The sequence below is a fragment of the Psittacula echo genome (genome assembly GCF_963264785.1).
Source record: "Psittacula echo genome assembly, chromosome: 11".
NCBI lineage: Eukaryota > Metazoa > Chordata > Aves > Psittaciformes > Psittacidae > Psittacula > Psittacula echo.
This window is the reverse complement of record NC_137746.1, coordinates 1,894,983-1,910,472: the sequence shown is the minus strand read 5'-3', so window position 1 is coordinate 1,910,472 and position 15,490 is coordinate 1,894,983. Positions and strand designations below refer to the sequence as shown.

The 15,490-nt window shown below is 51.7% G+C and overlaps 1 protein-coding gene across 1 annotated transcript in view; it reads left to right on the top strand.

The window, feature by feature from the left end:
* Window positions 1–12,226, top strand: part of PDLIM4 (PDZ and LIM domain 4) — a gene marked incomplete at both ends in the record, with an annotated part of 38,619 nt that extends 26,393 nt beyond the window's left edge. Inside the window, 4 exons of the mRNA XM_080627028.1 lie at window positions 5,136–5,314; window positions 7,317–7,474; window positions 10,784–10,904; window positions 12,022–12,226. Coding sequence (XP_080483154.1) covers window positions 5,136–5,314; window positions 7,317–7,474; window positions 10,784–10,904; window positions 12,022–12,226 — 663 coding nt within the window. The remainder of the gene's footprint in view (window positions 1–5,135; window positions 5,315–7,316; window positions 7,475–10,783; window positions 10,905–12,021) is intronic.
* Between the last annotated feature and the right edge of the window lie 3,264 nt (window positions 12,227–15,490).

Sequence of the window (15,490 nt, the reverse complement as noted above, 5' to 3'; positions counted from 1 at the left end):
AGCTCAATAATGGGATCGTACTTACGAGACCTTTTTAAAGTTAGATTGAAGCCTGCTTGGTCCGTAAAAACAGCACCTCAACAGCACATCTGACCTGTGCTAATAGGGAAATGTGTGTTAAAATGGGTGTAGCTTTTAACACTTACCCAGCTTTGGGGGCAGCTTTTGACATTAAGTGTTTGCCACCGGATTTCTTCTGCGGCTGTGAGCTGGAGAATCAATCCTGCTCCTGTAAATGTGTTATTTGCATTCAGATGGAAACTGTGCTGTCCAGCCCATGTGCGTCCTCTGTGGATGATCACAAGATCTCCACTTCTGGGTCTTTTGAACCAGTTTATCAGGGACAAAGCACTGTCTTTGCTGTTGAAGAGCTGGCGGAGGAAAGAGAGGAAGGTTTGCATTGGCCGTGTTGCAGTTGTCTTCTGTGCAGAGAATGAATTTCAGTCACAAGGGTAGGGGCTATCCTAGGAGGTGTCTGCAGGCACATTTGCATGAAAGAGGGCTTGAAGCAGTAAAATTTAACCCCCAAAAAGCACTGTGCCAGGAGAGGTCAGAACCAGGTCGTCAGAATCTGATTGTACCCTTGGCTCAGGGGAAAAGGCAGCCATGGGCAGACATTGCACCTTTGCTTCAGTGACATCCTTGCTGCATCCTTTCCTTTTCTCCTGCTGCCAGCTCTGAGCCCTGGGAACTCCAGCCAGCAGTGCCAGGCACCCATTGGAGAAGCTGGGGAGCCCATCACCAGGCTGTCTGGGCACACTGGACAGCAGGCATGGTGGGGATGGGTCTCAAATCACTGCTTAGCCTTGCAGGAGCCCTGCTGGTTTTGCTCTGAGCCGATCTTTTCAGGTGTAGCTATTGAGGCAGATGGTCTGATGCCCTTTAATGATAGTGACATACATTATCCCAGTCCTGCAGAAAGGGTCTCTTGCCTCTGCTCTTCCATGGCAGGCAGCTGAGGGACCCATGCCAGGGATGTCTTTTAGCCATGTATTGCAGAGGCAGAGAAGCGCTGGTGAGCTCTCTGCAGAGCACAGCTGGGCTCAGTTACACAAGCTCAGAGCAAGTAAAACCCTGGTGAGCAGCTGGAATGCTCAGGCTCATCCTGCAGGATGGACACAGGTAACCAAGTGTGGTCACACTCTTCCAGGTGACCTCATGGCTAAGGGATGCTTTGACCTCCTGGTGCACAAATAGCAACGCTCGTGTCTCTAATTCACCACTTTGGCAGCAGACGCCTGGCTGACACTGCTCTGGGTTTAGGAAGTGGATCTGAAGCACATCAAACAGAAAACTGCTTTTGGCTGAGCCAAGCCGTTAATGACCTTCAGCTCTGGTTAAGTCTGATGCAAGGTGTGTTCATAACAGAGGGCAGGACGGGCTCCCCTGGGCTTATGGGAATAAACATCTCACAGGCAATCCCTGCATTGGGAAGCAGAGCTGCTGCTGGTCCTGCCCCTGCAGATCATCTCCCACCACTGCACAAGGGGCTCCAGGATGGGTCTGGGGCTTAGAGGTGTGATTGTGGAGCTGCGTTCAGCTCTGCAGCTCCCAGGTCTGCTCCCAAGGAAGGTTTCTAAGATATTCCAAAGCTATCATTGATCAAAGCCCTTCCACATCAGGCCGTGTGTGCCATGGAGGTTGTAGGAGCCTCTAAGTGGCCTTCTAAATTATCAGTCGTCAGGTTTAATCTCTGTCTGATAGTCTGGAAAATGCGATGAACTGTTTTGTGTGTACTTCTGCCCTTTTAAGGGTCTTGATTTGAAACACTGTGAAGTGGGCATTGGCTGAGGGTGCTCATCGCACATCATGCTGGATCAGAACCATAGCCATACACAAACCACCCCAAAATCCACCTGCTCCTGGGCACTGAGGCTTCAAACAGCTCCATCCTGGCTGTGCCTTGTGTGTATCCACGTGGGATGCCTGTGTGAACCGTGTCTGCCAGGAGTGAGAGGCCTGGGCTCCAGAGCTCCAAGTGCTGTGTGTCGGCTTGGTTACACTCCATAACTGATGGTCCTAGAAAGCAAGAGTGAGGGAACAGACTGCACGTTTCTGTTTCATAGGGAAGGAGCTCTCCTCGGTGCAGCTTTGCAGGCTGGCTCTTGGGGAGGGTTTGCAAACCCTTCTAATTTAAGAGAGGCCATAAAAAGCAGGAAGGAAAACCAGCACAGAAAAGCAAATTAGGTCCTGAAGGGGGGAAATTATAACTGATCTTGAACCTGAGAACTGGAAGGAAATCATCTGGTTCTAGGTTCCTGAGGATGCATGCGGGAGGGTTGTGCGCAGTGCGAAGCCTTGCAGGGGTCTCACAGCCTTTGAGATGAGGGGAAGGAGACTGTCCTGGAGAGATTTCTGTGCAGCAGGAAAGGTGCACGGCACAGAAACTGAGCAACGAGGAAGGCAAAGACCAGTGTGCACTGAGGGGTAAATGCTTTCTGTGTGTTAGCTGCCCCCAACATGAAGCACAGCTCCCAAAGCCTCCAAAGAACTTGGTGGAAGAGGCTGAGGGACATCCATCGCTTCATCTCCATGGGATTGGTCTGGTAAGTGTCAGGATAGCAGGAGTGCTTTGGTGTCTGTCAGGAGGAGCCTGTTGATCCCTATGGATGCTGCTGGCTCACCTGTGGCTTTATAACCCCTTTATAACCTTATGTAGTGGAGCAATGTAAGGGTGAGCTGCCACCACCATGAGCATCCTCTTCCCACAGGGACAGCGAGGTGGTGAACCCAGGAACCTCAAGGAACTCTGCAGTGCAGGGAGGGCTCTGAAATGCCGTTTCCATCACCAGTCTCATCCCTTTTGGAGAGAGCCCAAGCAATAAGTTTTGGCTTTATAGCAGCATTTGCTTTTGACGTGCAAATTGCTGAGCTTGGCAGGGACAAGTGGGCAACGCTTTACAAGTTAACCTTGGATTAAAGCAAGTCTGTGGAGATTGTTCTCTGGGTCCTTTGATGGTTTCCATTCCAGAAATAACCAGTCCCATGCTCCCAGTGAAGAAGCCTGGATATCCCTGGTGCAGAGGAGCCTGTGGGGTCCGAGGGAAGGAGAGCAGAGGATCCTGCCCTTTCCTTTGCAGGCAGAGGCCCCAGTTGCTGTGTCCCTCAGACTAAATGTGCATCAGTGCATGGGCAGTTAATGATAATGGGTGTCTAAAAGCATCGCTCTGTGGCTCTCAATAGCCTGCCAGCCAGCACAGGCCATTGCTTTTCTCTCTGAAATGTTTATGATCCTTCTTTTCCTCCCTGTTCACGGTTGAAAGCATTTTCTTTATTTCCCTTGAACTAATAATAATGTAAATCTGGGAATTGGAAACCCATAGCCTGGTTATATGTATATATATGAAGAATATAAATCGGGGAATAGTTAAAACTGTATTATTCCTGGCAGCTAAACTCCTTTTTTAGTAAACACTTTGATTTCTTGTTTTGGAAGCGGTTTTCCCCATGTGTGTATGCAACCGTGTGGAAGGAGCAGCGCAGAGGGGGCTCAGGGTGGATGCTGAGCCTTTTGAGGTGGTGGAAGTACCAGGAGCTTGCTGGAGCCTGCAGCTTTTCAGCTGGTGGCAGGAGAAAAACGGAGTTAAGCCTGTTTCTTATCAATCACAGAATCCCAGCCTGGTTTGGGTTGGGAGGGACCTTCAAGCTCCTCCAGCTCCAACCCCTGCCACAGGCAGGGACCCCTTCCACTGGAGCAGCTTGCTCCAAGCCCCTGTGTCCAACCTGGCCTTGAACACTGCCAGGGATGGGGCAGCCACAGCTTCTCTGGGCACCCTGTGCCATCGCCTCAGCACCCTCACAGGGAAGAGCTTCTGCCTTAGAGCTCATCTCAGTCTCCCCTCTGCCAGGTTAAAGCCATCAATGGGAGTTTTGCCTTAGGAAGAGCTGAAGAATTGGACTTCCAAGATCTTTTTCTAGCAGGGTCTGGTTTTTATTTCTCTAAGCTGTTCAGTTTTACAAGGCTTGGGAACCCCAATGCTTTCTGCTCCGCACCAGCGATGGGCATTTGTTTCCAATTAGTATTTATTGGATTATTTCAGTCAGAAGGAAGCTCTGTGTTAGAACCCTGCAGGATGCACTCTGTGATTTGTTCACAGGACGGTGTTTTCTTTTCCTGCTTGGTTTTGCATCAGTGTCGCTGGGGATCTGCCTTGAAACAGATTAAACCAGATTAAACAGATTACAGCCTCTTACCCAAGCGTCTGTTTCTTCCACGGGTAAGGGCACGTTTCAGACTCGCATGGCTGGAAATAGCAGCAGCCTAGGATACCCTGACACCCTCAAGGCTGTGTCCAGCTTTCTGCTGCTTTTCCCAATAGCTGGAATTAGCCCCTCTCTGGGGAAGGGGCTGCTGGTCACGGCCTGGATCAGATGGCTTGTGGCAAGATTGGCAGTAGGTACTGTTGGATTTATGGGTGTGCATGGGGCTGACTAACAAAGCTATGGAAAAACACATAGGTAGTGTTTTATGTAGGGAAAATAATATGGAAAACTTGTGGTTTAATGGCATCCGACTTCCTGACATGAGGTCATATTTCCATAGTTTGCCTTGTGAATTAAAAAGCAAATGAGAATGTGAACCTTTGACCAGTGTGTTTGTCACTGTGAGTGCCTGAGGAAACCTCCCCAGACCAGGGATCTTTGTGGACAAAGGTAGCTGCAAATAAGTGAAAATACCAGGATTGGCCCCTTGGCTTCAGGTCTCGCCCAGGCTGTGCCTGGAGCTGAAAGCTTGGGTTTTGCTGGTGTAAATCAGAGCGACTGCCTCAAATCAGGAGAGCGATAACGGCTCTGGAGCGATGTAACATGAAATGAGAAGCAGACTCAGAGCCTTTCTTCTGCGGAAATAACAAATAGGCTTTTACAGGGGAATAGATGCGGAATACTTGGCAGTGGCTTGCCACGGGTTAACGGGCAAGTTCATTTGGTCCGAGACCAAGGAAAGCTGCAGAGATTCAGCAAGACTGAGCTGTGGGTCAAGCCTGAGTTTTCCTTTTCGTGCTGCAAATCTCTGTTTTCCACAGCATGTGTAAAATATTACTACTGCGACCTTCACGTCCCAGCACAGCCCCTCTGCGTGCATCCTACTAAGAACCAGAAAGCTCGAGGTGTTTCTGCTTTTTCTTCTCTTCCAGGACAACGGACCGGCCCAGAGCAGGAGGACGATGCCCCATGTGCCTGGGGCCAGCGCCATGGACAACAAGCAGATGCTGAATGTGCAGCACCACCACCCGAACCGGCTCTATGCCAACAGCAGCTCCGAGTCAGCTCTGCCAGGCCAGCTGAGTGGCCTTCACATATCTCCTGCCCACAGGTAGGATGAGGGCATGGCCAGGCTCTGGGCTCTCTCCTGCAAACTCGGTTTCAGGGGGATGCATTGAGGCTGTGGTGATCCCAGAGCCCCTGAGATCCTTCACCAGCTCCATTGCCCTTCTCTCGATATCTCTCAATATGTCCCAGAACTGGAAGATGGGTGAAGGAGCTGGTTTTCCAGATCTCCATAAGATCCTTCTATTGCCGATGGGGGCAGGTAGATTAGCAGCATCAAATCCAGTCGCCAGGCTGGGGTGAATGTCGGGGAGCATCAGAAACGTTAGTATCCCAGTTTTCCAAAGTACATATGCAAGGCAGGATGGAGAGGTTTGCCCTCCTCGGAGTGGGGATTGCACCACCACAGACCCAGGAGCAAACACTTGGCCTGGAGCTGGAGGTACCCACAGGGAGAATGAACCCCAGTAAAGGGGGATGTTTGGGAATGTTCGATCAGGTCCGTGCAGCTGTGTGGGAGGCTGGGAAATAAAGAACACTCCGAGGAAAGAAACAGCTTTTGTGTAGCCAGGAAGGGTTTGGGTGGAAGACTCGGGCGTTGAGACGGGCCAGGTTGTGGACTGCGATGCTTGCGCATGGCTTAGGCTGCTGCTGATTTATGCTCCTCCAGACTGGCAACGTATCCTGCAAGGAAGCAGTGTCTGCATCAAATACAAAGAGCAAAGAGAGTTTCTGTTCATCTGGGGAGCTCTCTGCCTGCACTAATTCATATTTCAGTGATGCTGCGAGCCAGCTTATTCCCTGCGCAGCTCCAGGGAAGTTAATGAAGTTGGAAAGGAGGGATCTGCACAAAAAGCATGGAGAACAAAATCTCCTGTTTATCTCTGTGCGAGCCAAAAGGCAGGAGATTAGCTCGAGCGTTTTGAGTAGAATTGGGGCAGATGTGAATTTGTGCTTGATGGGGCTGGACAGGTCAAAACCTGCTGCTTTGCATTGAGGATGTGTGAACTGAGGTACAAGAGGGCTGCAGCAGGGCAGAGGGGAGCCCAGGGTTGATTTTCTTTGTTTGAAAGTGATTTTTATTTCTCTTTAATTCTGTTTTAATTCAACAAATGCAATTCTGGTGGAGAAAATGAGCCAGATGATGGCTAAAATCTGTGTGATGGGGTTCAGGGCTCTCGCTGGTTTTATTGGCTTTATAATGACCTTGGTGACCTCCTCCTTAAACAGGAAAAGGAGCCCCTTCCCCCCAAGCTGTGCTGTGCTTTGAGGCCCCACTGAAGCGCACCAGCACTTGAATTCACCTCTGCTCAGCCCGACATGTACACATGTACCCAGAATATGTTTGATTCCAAACTGTGCTTGCAATGTTTTGCTGTACTGAATGAACCGGACTCACGGTTTGAATGACTCTTTGTTGTCTGTTGTACCCCAGTCATGCTGCATCCAGACAAGGAGCAGCGTCTGGATGCTGGAGGTTAGGGGGGCAGTTATGGGGCTGCTCTTGTGTCCCCTCCACCACCTCATTTTAGCTGTGGCTGTGCCTGGCAAATGGATCTTTCCATGCAGTCACCTACAGCAATGCTGACTTCAAAAGACATGGAAAGGGGATTCGCTGTCATGCCTGTGCCCAGCAGCATCACGCGCCGTCCCCATGCTGGGTGTCCTAACGGTGGTACAAGGGGTGGCTGGACCTCCTGGCCCTACATAATTAAAGAAACTCATTGTTTTACCCATTTTTCCCAATACATTCCATGTGTGGCACAGCAATTGGCAGTGCTTGGAAGCAGCTGCCCTATTTCCTGAAGGCATCTGGTAACTGGGCCAGCCCAAACTGTGTTGCTCAATCGGAGCTGAACAGAGAACAAGTTTAACTTCCCTGGTTCAGTGGCTGTTCCTGGGACAGGCACCTCCAGGCACAGAAACCACGGGAACAGAGAGGTGTTTAACTGAGTCTGAGGGAATGTGGAGGTTCCCATCGGTCCCTCACGAGCTGACAGTCGCTGTTTGTATTTGACTTGAGCCTTTCTTTCTCTCCTTCAAAACAGCATCGACCCTGTGAAGTCTCTCCCACGGAACAGGAATGGGATTGATGTGGAGTCGGATGTCTACAAGATGCTTCAGGATTATGAAAAGCCCATTTCGGAGCCTAAGCAGTCTGGGTCCTTCCGATACTTGCAGGGCATGTTGGAGGCTGGCGAGAATGGTAAGGAGGTTGGCATCCATGGTGTGTCCCATCAAGTCCTCCCTGCAAACAGGGCTGTGGCTTGAGCCATTGTTTGGTCCCTTTGCACCCCCTTCCATGGTCCCACACCCACCAAGCTGCTGCTGAAGGCTTCACCTCCTTCTCCTTCCATTACTGAGGTCCAGAAGCTTGGAAAGCCTCTGAAGGACCCATCTATAAGAGCTGATGGGAAGGGTTTGCAACCTCTCCTGCTTTGCTGTTTTACCATACATCGCTTTGGTGCTGAGGCAGCTCAGCCCAACACGGGATGCTCTGAGCATCCTGTGAGGGTCCTGGATCCCTGCAGATCCTGGATCCCCGCATCTGGGTGCCAGGTTTCAAACCAGGTTTTGGATACTCAGCATCTGGGGGCTTACCAGGGTTTGTGGTTGCCTTGAGCATGATGTGAAAGTTGGGTTTCCCAACAGCTTCTGCGTGGCAGCTGTGTTTCCTGGGGCTGCTTGTGAAATGCACCGGCCTGAAGTGGTTGTGTAAGATCACCAGTGGAGAGCCAGCAGCCTGTCTGAGTAAATGGCATTTGCATAAGGACGTGGGATGGTCCTCGGCAATGCAGGGATAGCGATCAGGAGCTCCTGGCTCACATCTGGCGTCTGTCACAGCTTCCTGCCTGGATCGTTAACACAAGCAGGAGCCAGCTCCAAGCATTAAATAAGATCCCCAAACTATACATTTCAGCTTCTTTTTATTTGCCTTTCAACCTTAAGTCCACTGCAGCTTTTATGTTCAAACTCTCAGGCTTTGCTTTACAATCATTAGGGCAAGACGCTTCTTTCTGCTTCCTTCCAAGAGCCTCGTACTCCGATCATGTGAATCCAGGAACTTAGTTTTTATGGGAAAACACCAACTACTGGAGATCTCATTATGGAGCTGCAGGAGGTAGCAAGTCAGGCCGCTGCACTTGGGTTTCTGTGTGTGTAAAATGATGGCGAGCCCTGTTCTTTGACCAGTAGGATATTGCTTGCTTCACAAGAAGCACAATCACAGGTAACTTCTGAGCATCAAGAGGTTCTGCCAGTTCCGGTTTCCTCAGTGGTACTGAGGTGTGTCTGCAAAGCATGAGATAGGATCAGGTAGGATCAGCCTTGGAAGTCCTGGGTGTAGGTACTGCAGCCCCTCCTAGGCTGGCAGGAAAACCGGTGCTAATGACACGCTCCAGTTGTACCTTCAAGTCCTTCACTGAGAGCAAGCAGGAGCAGCTTCCCATGCAGCATCTGCTGCACCTCTGGGCCTCCTCATTAGGAAGAATAAACAGGAAGCAACTGTGTTAATGCTGTGAGGCGCTGGCACAGGGTGCCCAGAGAAGCTGTGGCTGCCCCATCCCTGGCAGTGTTCAAGGCCAGGTTGGACACAGGGGCTTGGAGCAAGCTGCTCCAGTGGAAGGGGTCCCTGCCTGTGGCAGGGGTTGGAGCTGGGTGAGCTTTAAGGTCTCTTCCAACCCAAACCAGGCTGGGGTTCTGTGACTCCTCCCTTCTCTGTGTTAGGGAAAGGGAACAAACTTGGAGCTTTGCTGTTTTGTTCCTGCCTCACCTCGCATCCTGCAGTCCTGGGGTGGCAGAAACCCAGTGCTACCCTTTGGGAGGACAGGAGAAGGAAAAGCTATGGAGGACAGAGAGGTGCTGGGACAGTGCCTGGACCCTGGGTCTGCCCCAGCCAGTCCTGGTGTCTGCTTATCCTGGCAGTTCCTTGGCACCAGCCCATCTCCAGTGCAGCATTATTGGGTTGGAGCCCAGGATGCTGCTGATGGGCATGAGCCAGGGTGGTGACAGGCTGGAAGGGTCCATCCTGGGGCTCTGCCACCCCCTTCCCTCTCGGCTGTGCTGGCAATGGGGATGTGTGGGTGCAGGCACAGCCTGGCCCATGCCATGGTCGTTACACTCTGTTTACTTCATAAGGGATGAGAAATTAAGTGAAAAGCCTCCTCCCAGCATAAAGCTCTGTGATATATTCAGATTTCAAATCCCCAGGAGCGTTCCTGCTTCGTTGTTTTACAGCTCCCACCCCTCCTCCTTTTTCCTTAAGCCTAAAATTATACATTTTGGCCTGAGCCTGCTTTGTGTTGTCCTTTTAAAGTCAAGATCTCCTCTCCTGGGGAGCTGGGTGTCTCGGACAACCACCTGATTTATATGGAAGATGTTTCTACTGGAAGCCACAGCTTCTTCAGCATCACCAGCCCCATCCCAACGTGCTTAAGGAGCAATGCTTTGTGCTGAGGATTTTGGTGAGGGCGGATGAATCACAGCAGTTGTCTCTATGAGTGCCCTTGGTGTGGGAAGGATGAGCACTGCAGCCACAAATGGGATGGTGATGGTTCAGATTGTGGGGTTAAAGCATCTCACTGCCTTGCTGAGGACCATAAATTACTGTGAGGCTGTGGGCTGGTAAATAGAAGGAAATGATCCATCGTTTGGGAGGATGGGAAGCAGCCCTCTCTGCAGGGCTTGTTCAGCTGTAAAACCGTTTGGGATTTTCCTCTCCTTCTCTCTTTTCTAAGCAGCTTATCCAAGCTCTGCCTGAGAGACAGTGGCAGCTTGACTGTTGAATGCTGGCAGATGAGCACGTCTGGTCCAGGCATGCCAGGTCCCTCACTGCGGGAAGCCAACAGCTTGAGCAGTTGTTTCGGTTGATTCCCAGCAAGGCAGAGGAAGGACTCAGCAAGGGAGCTTGGCTGGAGCCAGCCCAAGGCTTGGGGGACCCCTGGGCTGGAGCAGCCCCGCTCTGCTCCTGGGCAGGCGCTGTCACACGTGTCATGGCTCTCGGTATCTCCAGGCACTGTGTTTTGTCTCAGGAAAGTGGGATTTGGTGGGAAATGGGTTCTTTTGCGTTTACTCACTTGGCTTGTGTTGGTGTCTGGATCAGAGCTATGGCTGGAGATGGGGTCTGCTGTGTGAGGATGCCTGTACATCCCAAGGGTGACCTGGGTGATAGTTACTAAATAGCCCAGCAGCCACATTCATATCTCATGTCTGGATAAGGCAGCTTGGCCTTTGGCAAGGTGTACATACCAAATTGTTAGCGCAGGACGTGGATATATTATCTGCTGGTGCAGCCAAGGGCTTCTGCCACCACCCATGAGCAGAGGGTCAGCGCAGTGTCCTGCGGTCATCCATGGCCCCAAATGCTGTCTGAATCTAGCTGGTCTCACTACTTGCTTTTTCATTCCTTCCAAGCCTCTTGTGACAAAGACTCATCTGAGTCCCTACCAAAGAAAGAAGAAACAAAAGCCCAGTGAGGGCAGGGTCTCAATGTGTGTCTGCTTCACATCCCGGGCAGGTGAGAAGCTCGACAAGCTGAGCAACCCCCGAAACATCAAGTCTCCAGTGTCCAAGCTTGGTGGTGCCATGTCCGGGCTGCAGATGCTCCCTGAGTGCACCCGCTGTGGGAACGGCATCGTGTAAGTGTCACATCCCAACGGAGCCTCTGGTTCGGTAGGAGTGGGAATGCAGCTGGGTCGGGTCCTACCAGATGTGTGGGTCAGAGTTTGAAGCAGAATACCTTACATTTATAGCAGAATATCTTGGATCCCTTTCTGCTCTTTGCTAACCATATATAAACCTGGAATTGAGGAATATGGTTTGGCTTGTCCCTTTTAAGGGAATCTTGCAGCAAAACGAGGATGATTCATGGGATGGTTTCTGCCCTGCTTATCCTAGTAACTGCCCAGGGACTATGAATAGTGCTGGCACTCTTTCACTGCCTTATGGAGGGAGAAACACTTTGAGGGTCAAGTCAGAGAGGTCTGTGGATGATTTTTGTTCGTTTATTGAAGAGTCACTCTCTGATGGATTGATGTTGGGTCTGATTTCAGAGCATACGGGCATTTCCCTGCTTCATTGTGTTGTAATTTATGTTCTGTTGTAATTTACTGCTCAAGCCAGATTTGCTGGCTGGGAGCCTGCTCTGCAAACGCTGTAACCATGTTCTTGCTGGTGCTGCGAGCTGAGCAGAGATGCTCCAAAAGCCACAGTGCCTGCATGTGCGCATCCGCAGCCCTGCCAGCAGTGCTTGGAGTGTGTTCAGATGCTGGCTCCTGATGCTCAGATCCAGCCTGAGTGTAGATGTTGAAGGCTGTGGTTTGCATCACATCCTGGAGGGATGCGGACAAACAGGAACGGAGCATTGCTTCCCACAGAAACATGATGGAGCTGCGCCTGGAGCAGGATGGCAGCTTTGGGTGGGCTGAGCTGCTGGGATGGGAACCCACGATAACACCCTCACATGTCCCTGCATGCTGCTCTCCTTCACTTACTCCATTTTACTGGAGGGCGCTGAGGCGCTGGCACAGGGTGCCCAGAGAAGCTGTGGCTGCCCCATCCCTGGCAGTGCTCAAGGCCAGGTTGGACACAGGGGCTTGGAGCAAGCTGCTCCAGTGGAAGGGGTCCCTGCCCGTGGCAGGGGTTGGGACTGGAGGAGCCTTAAGCTCCCTTCCAACCCAAGCCATTCTATGAGTCTACGAATGTTTGCGCTCTTTGCTTCTCCACCTCACCCCAGCTCTCCCCATCCCTCCCCAGGGGCACGATCGTCAAAGCTCGGGACAAGCTCTACCACCCCGAGTGCTTCATGTGCGACGACTGCGGCCTCAACCTGAAGCAGAGGGGGTATTTCTTCATCGAAGAGCAGCTGTACTGCGAGACGCACGCCAAGGAGAGGGTTAAGCCCCCCGAGGGCTATGACGTGGTCGCTGTTTATCCCAACGCCAAGGTTGAACTTGTCTAAACCCGGGCTGAGCTGTGCAGAGGGCGGGCGCCCACCCACCGCCACCGGCTGCGCTGCGGCTGGAGTCAACCCCGGTTACCAGAGCCCAAGTTCAAATGCCTTTTCCTAGATAAAACCGTTTACACTCGGGATCTCCGGGGGATGGTGTTGAAAGCATACGAACAGGTTTTTCCCTTCTTTTTGACACTCTGCTTTTCGGGTTGCTGCGGTGGGATATTAGTCTGTGCCATAACCTTATCCAAGATCTGTGTAAATATTGATTACTTCTCTACTCTGTTTCCTATAAAACCAGTATTACCCCTTTTCTGTCCCCTCCTCCCCTCTGAAAAAGCAAGGAGGATGTTTTAAAAGCTCATAGAAAATAAGGCACTTTAACAAATGAAGCTGACTCCGATATCCTGACATTTATCTCCTGCCTTCTGGCTGCCCCAGTGATTAAAACCCGACCCCCTGAGGAGCCTGGGATGCGGTACCAGCGGGTCGGAGTTCCTGGCTCATCCCAGCAGATGTGCTGAGGAAGGGTGGTCTCTTAGAACAGCAACTGCTGTGGAATTCCCTGGATCAGGGCACTGCAGCGTGAGGCTGGCACGGACCGATCCGAGTTCCCCAGGAGATCTCCACACTCATAATGCAAGGAGGCTTTTATCTCCCTTGTTTCACTCTTTATTCAGTTGTTCTCTCATCCAATCCCCCAGCACGCCTTAAAGGACACTGAAATAGCACGGAGCCCACCTCGGCTGTTCCAGCTCCCTTGCTCCAGCCCCATCACTGTCATTGCTTTGCCTGTTCTGACTCTTCCCCATCATTTGCTATAGTTTTGTAGCTCTTTATTTCTAGATCCCATCCGCATCTGCTTCCCAGCGAGGAGGTGCTGATCAAATCCTTCCCGGCACTTAGGAAGTAACTGGAGCTGGTGAGCCCTGATCCACAGGCAGCAGGATTGGATTTATACCCATATCCCAAGGCTCTGCTTTCAGCCAGGTCCATCATCCACTTTGTTTAATGGGGAGAAGTTTCTGAGGATCTTGGAATGATGCTTTGTTGGAGAAATGGGGTTGATTTCATGTTGGTGCTTGGAGGATGGAGAGTTGAGTCTCTCAGTTTAGTCTCCCAGCTGCTGGGTGCCGATAAGAGCTGTGTGTTTGGTACCACAAGGTTACTTCTGCTTTGCAACAACCTCCTTCCTCCTCCTCATTTGAGAGAGGGAAAATGTGGGGGAGAAAAAGGAATGTCTGTGCTTGCTTCTCATACATGCAAAAGGCAAATAAGAGATAGGGCGATGGCCAAAGCACTCCTTCTCCTCCTGGCTCTCCATAACTCAGAAATCTGGGGCTGGAGGAGGGTTGGGAGCACTATCCCAGTTGAGGCTGAGCACACAACCTCTTCCTACAGGTTCTGCATCCCAGAAGGGAGGAGGGATGTTAGGGTGGTACTGGGCTACATCTAGACCTCTTCATGCAGTGCCTTACAGGGATTGAAGCTGCTCCTGCCCTGTTCCTGAGCATGCAGCTCCCCCCAGCCGGGTACCACCTCACAGCCGCAGGGATGCTGGTCCTGTGCCTCCCTGCCAGCAGCAGAGCATCCACCTCCCCTCCCTCTGCCATAAGGATTTGCAATCGTTAAAGTACAGGAACACGTGGGAATTGTTATCACAGCGCTGTGTTCCTTGTCTGCATGGGCGTGCTCGGTGGGGTGGAAGGGAAATACTTGGGACAACTGTAAATGGTGAGGAGACTGACAGTCACCGGGTGGGAAGCATCTCTGCCCTGTTTGCAGGGCTCTGCTTGGAGCCACTGTCAGAAGCAGTTGTTCTGAATTCCCCATCCCCAGGCACGTTGATTCCTGACTTCAGGACGCCTCATTCACGTTATGGGGTTTGTAGGAGCTGCCACACGTGAGGCTCCCGTGTCCCCAGGGAATGCCACTAAACTGTAACACAGGGGCAGGGCACCGTTTGTATGGACTGCAAAATAAAACTGTATTGATGGCTTTGTGTCTCGTGTCACTCAGCTCGGCCTTTGCCTGGTCCCTGATGGCTTTCCTGTGGCCGTGCCCTTATGTGTGGGGGTCCCTCGGCATCGGGGTAAGGAGGATACTGGATAAACTGGATAATCTTGGAGACAGCTGCGCTTCTCATGGCATTGTGCATTGAGAGCCTTCCTTGAGGCTTGCCCTGTGTTTCTGGCAGGGTTTGGTTGGGGGTTTTTATTGCTCATGAGACCTTGGGACCCTGCATCCCATCAGGTCCAGAGATGGGATGGGCTGTTGTGTCTCTGCCTGCTACCTAGAATCCCAGACTGCTTTGGGTTGAAGGGACCTTAAAGCTCCTCCAGCTCCAACCCCTGCCACAGGCAGGGACCCCTTCCACTGGAGCAGCTTGCTCCAAGCCCCTGTGTCCAACCTGGCCTTGAACACTGCCAGGGATGGGGCAGCCACAGCTTCTCTGGGCACCCTGGGCCAGTGCCTCAGCACCCTCACAGGGAAGAGCTTCTGCCTAAGAGCTCATCTCAGTCTCCCCTCGGGCAGGTTCAAGCCATTCCCCTTGGCCTGTCCCTACAGGCCCTTGCGAAGAAAGGCAAGAGGGGCTTGGGAAAGCTCTGTCCCACCTTGAGTCACGGAAACCCAGCAGGCGGTAGGAGCCAGAGGAGCAGGAGGGTGAGAACAGGCTCGCTGGGGTTTAGCTGCTGTATCCTTGGGGGATTTAAAAAGACAAAGCCTCTGAGGCTCTGCTTGTGAGGATTTCCATGGAGTGTGGGTCTGCGTAACCCCATGTCTAATTAGTGCACATATGCAAATAATTAACATGCTTGTGGCTTTCCTATTAGTGATTTTTCTGTTCACCCCTTGAATGTAGATGTATGTTGGATGTGTTTATATATTATAGTCATAGGGATTTATCGCCCCTCTACCCTGGGCACTGCTGCCCCATGGGGTGATCCCCAGGGGTGACACTGAGGGGGACACAGGGTGCTTGGCTGGACCCTCTCAGACCCCTCACTGTCCCCAGGAGCCTCCTCCAGGCTCCTCATGCCATGGAAATGAAGGCACATAAGATCAAAAACGATGAAGGGCATCATTATTAACTCAGTGAGGTGGGACCAGTGCCAAACGATTCAAGTTCTAATTGTTTTAACTTTTTCCATGTATCATCATTCAAGTTTCCCACTTAGCCGGGCATTATTTCCACCACCACACCCCCTTTCTGCTGCTGCTCTTCGGAGCTGTTTAACTTTGCTTTTGTTACTGGGTGGCTGCCCCGCAGAC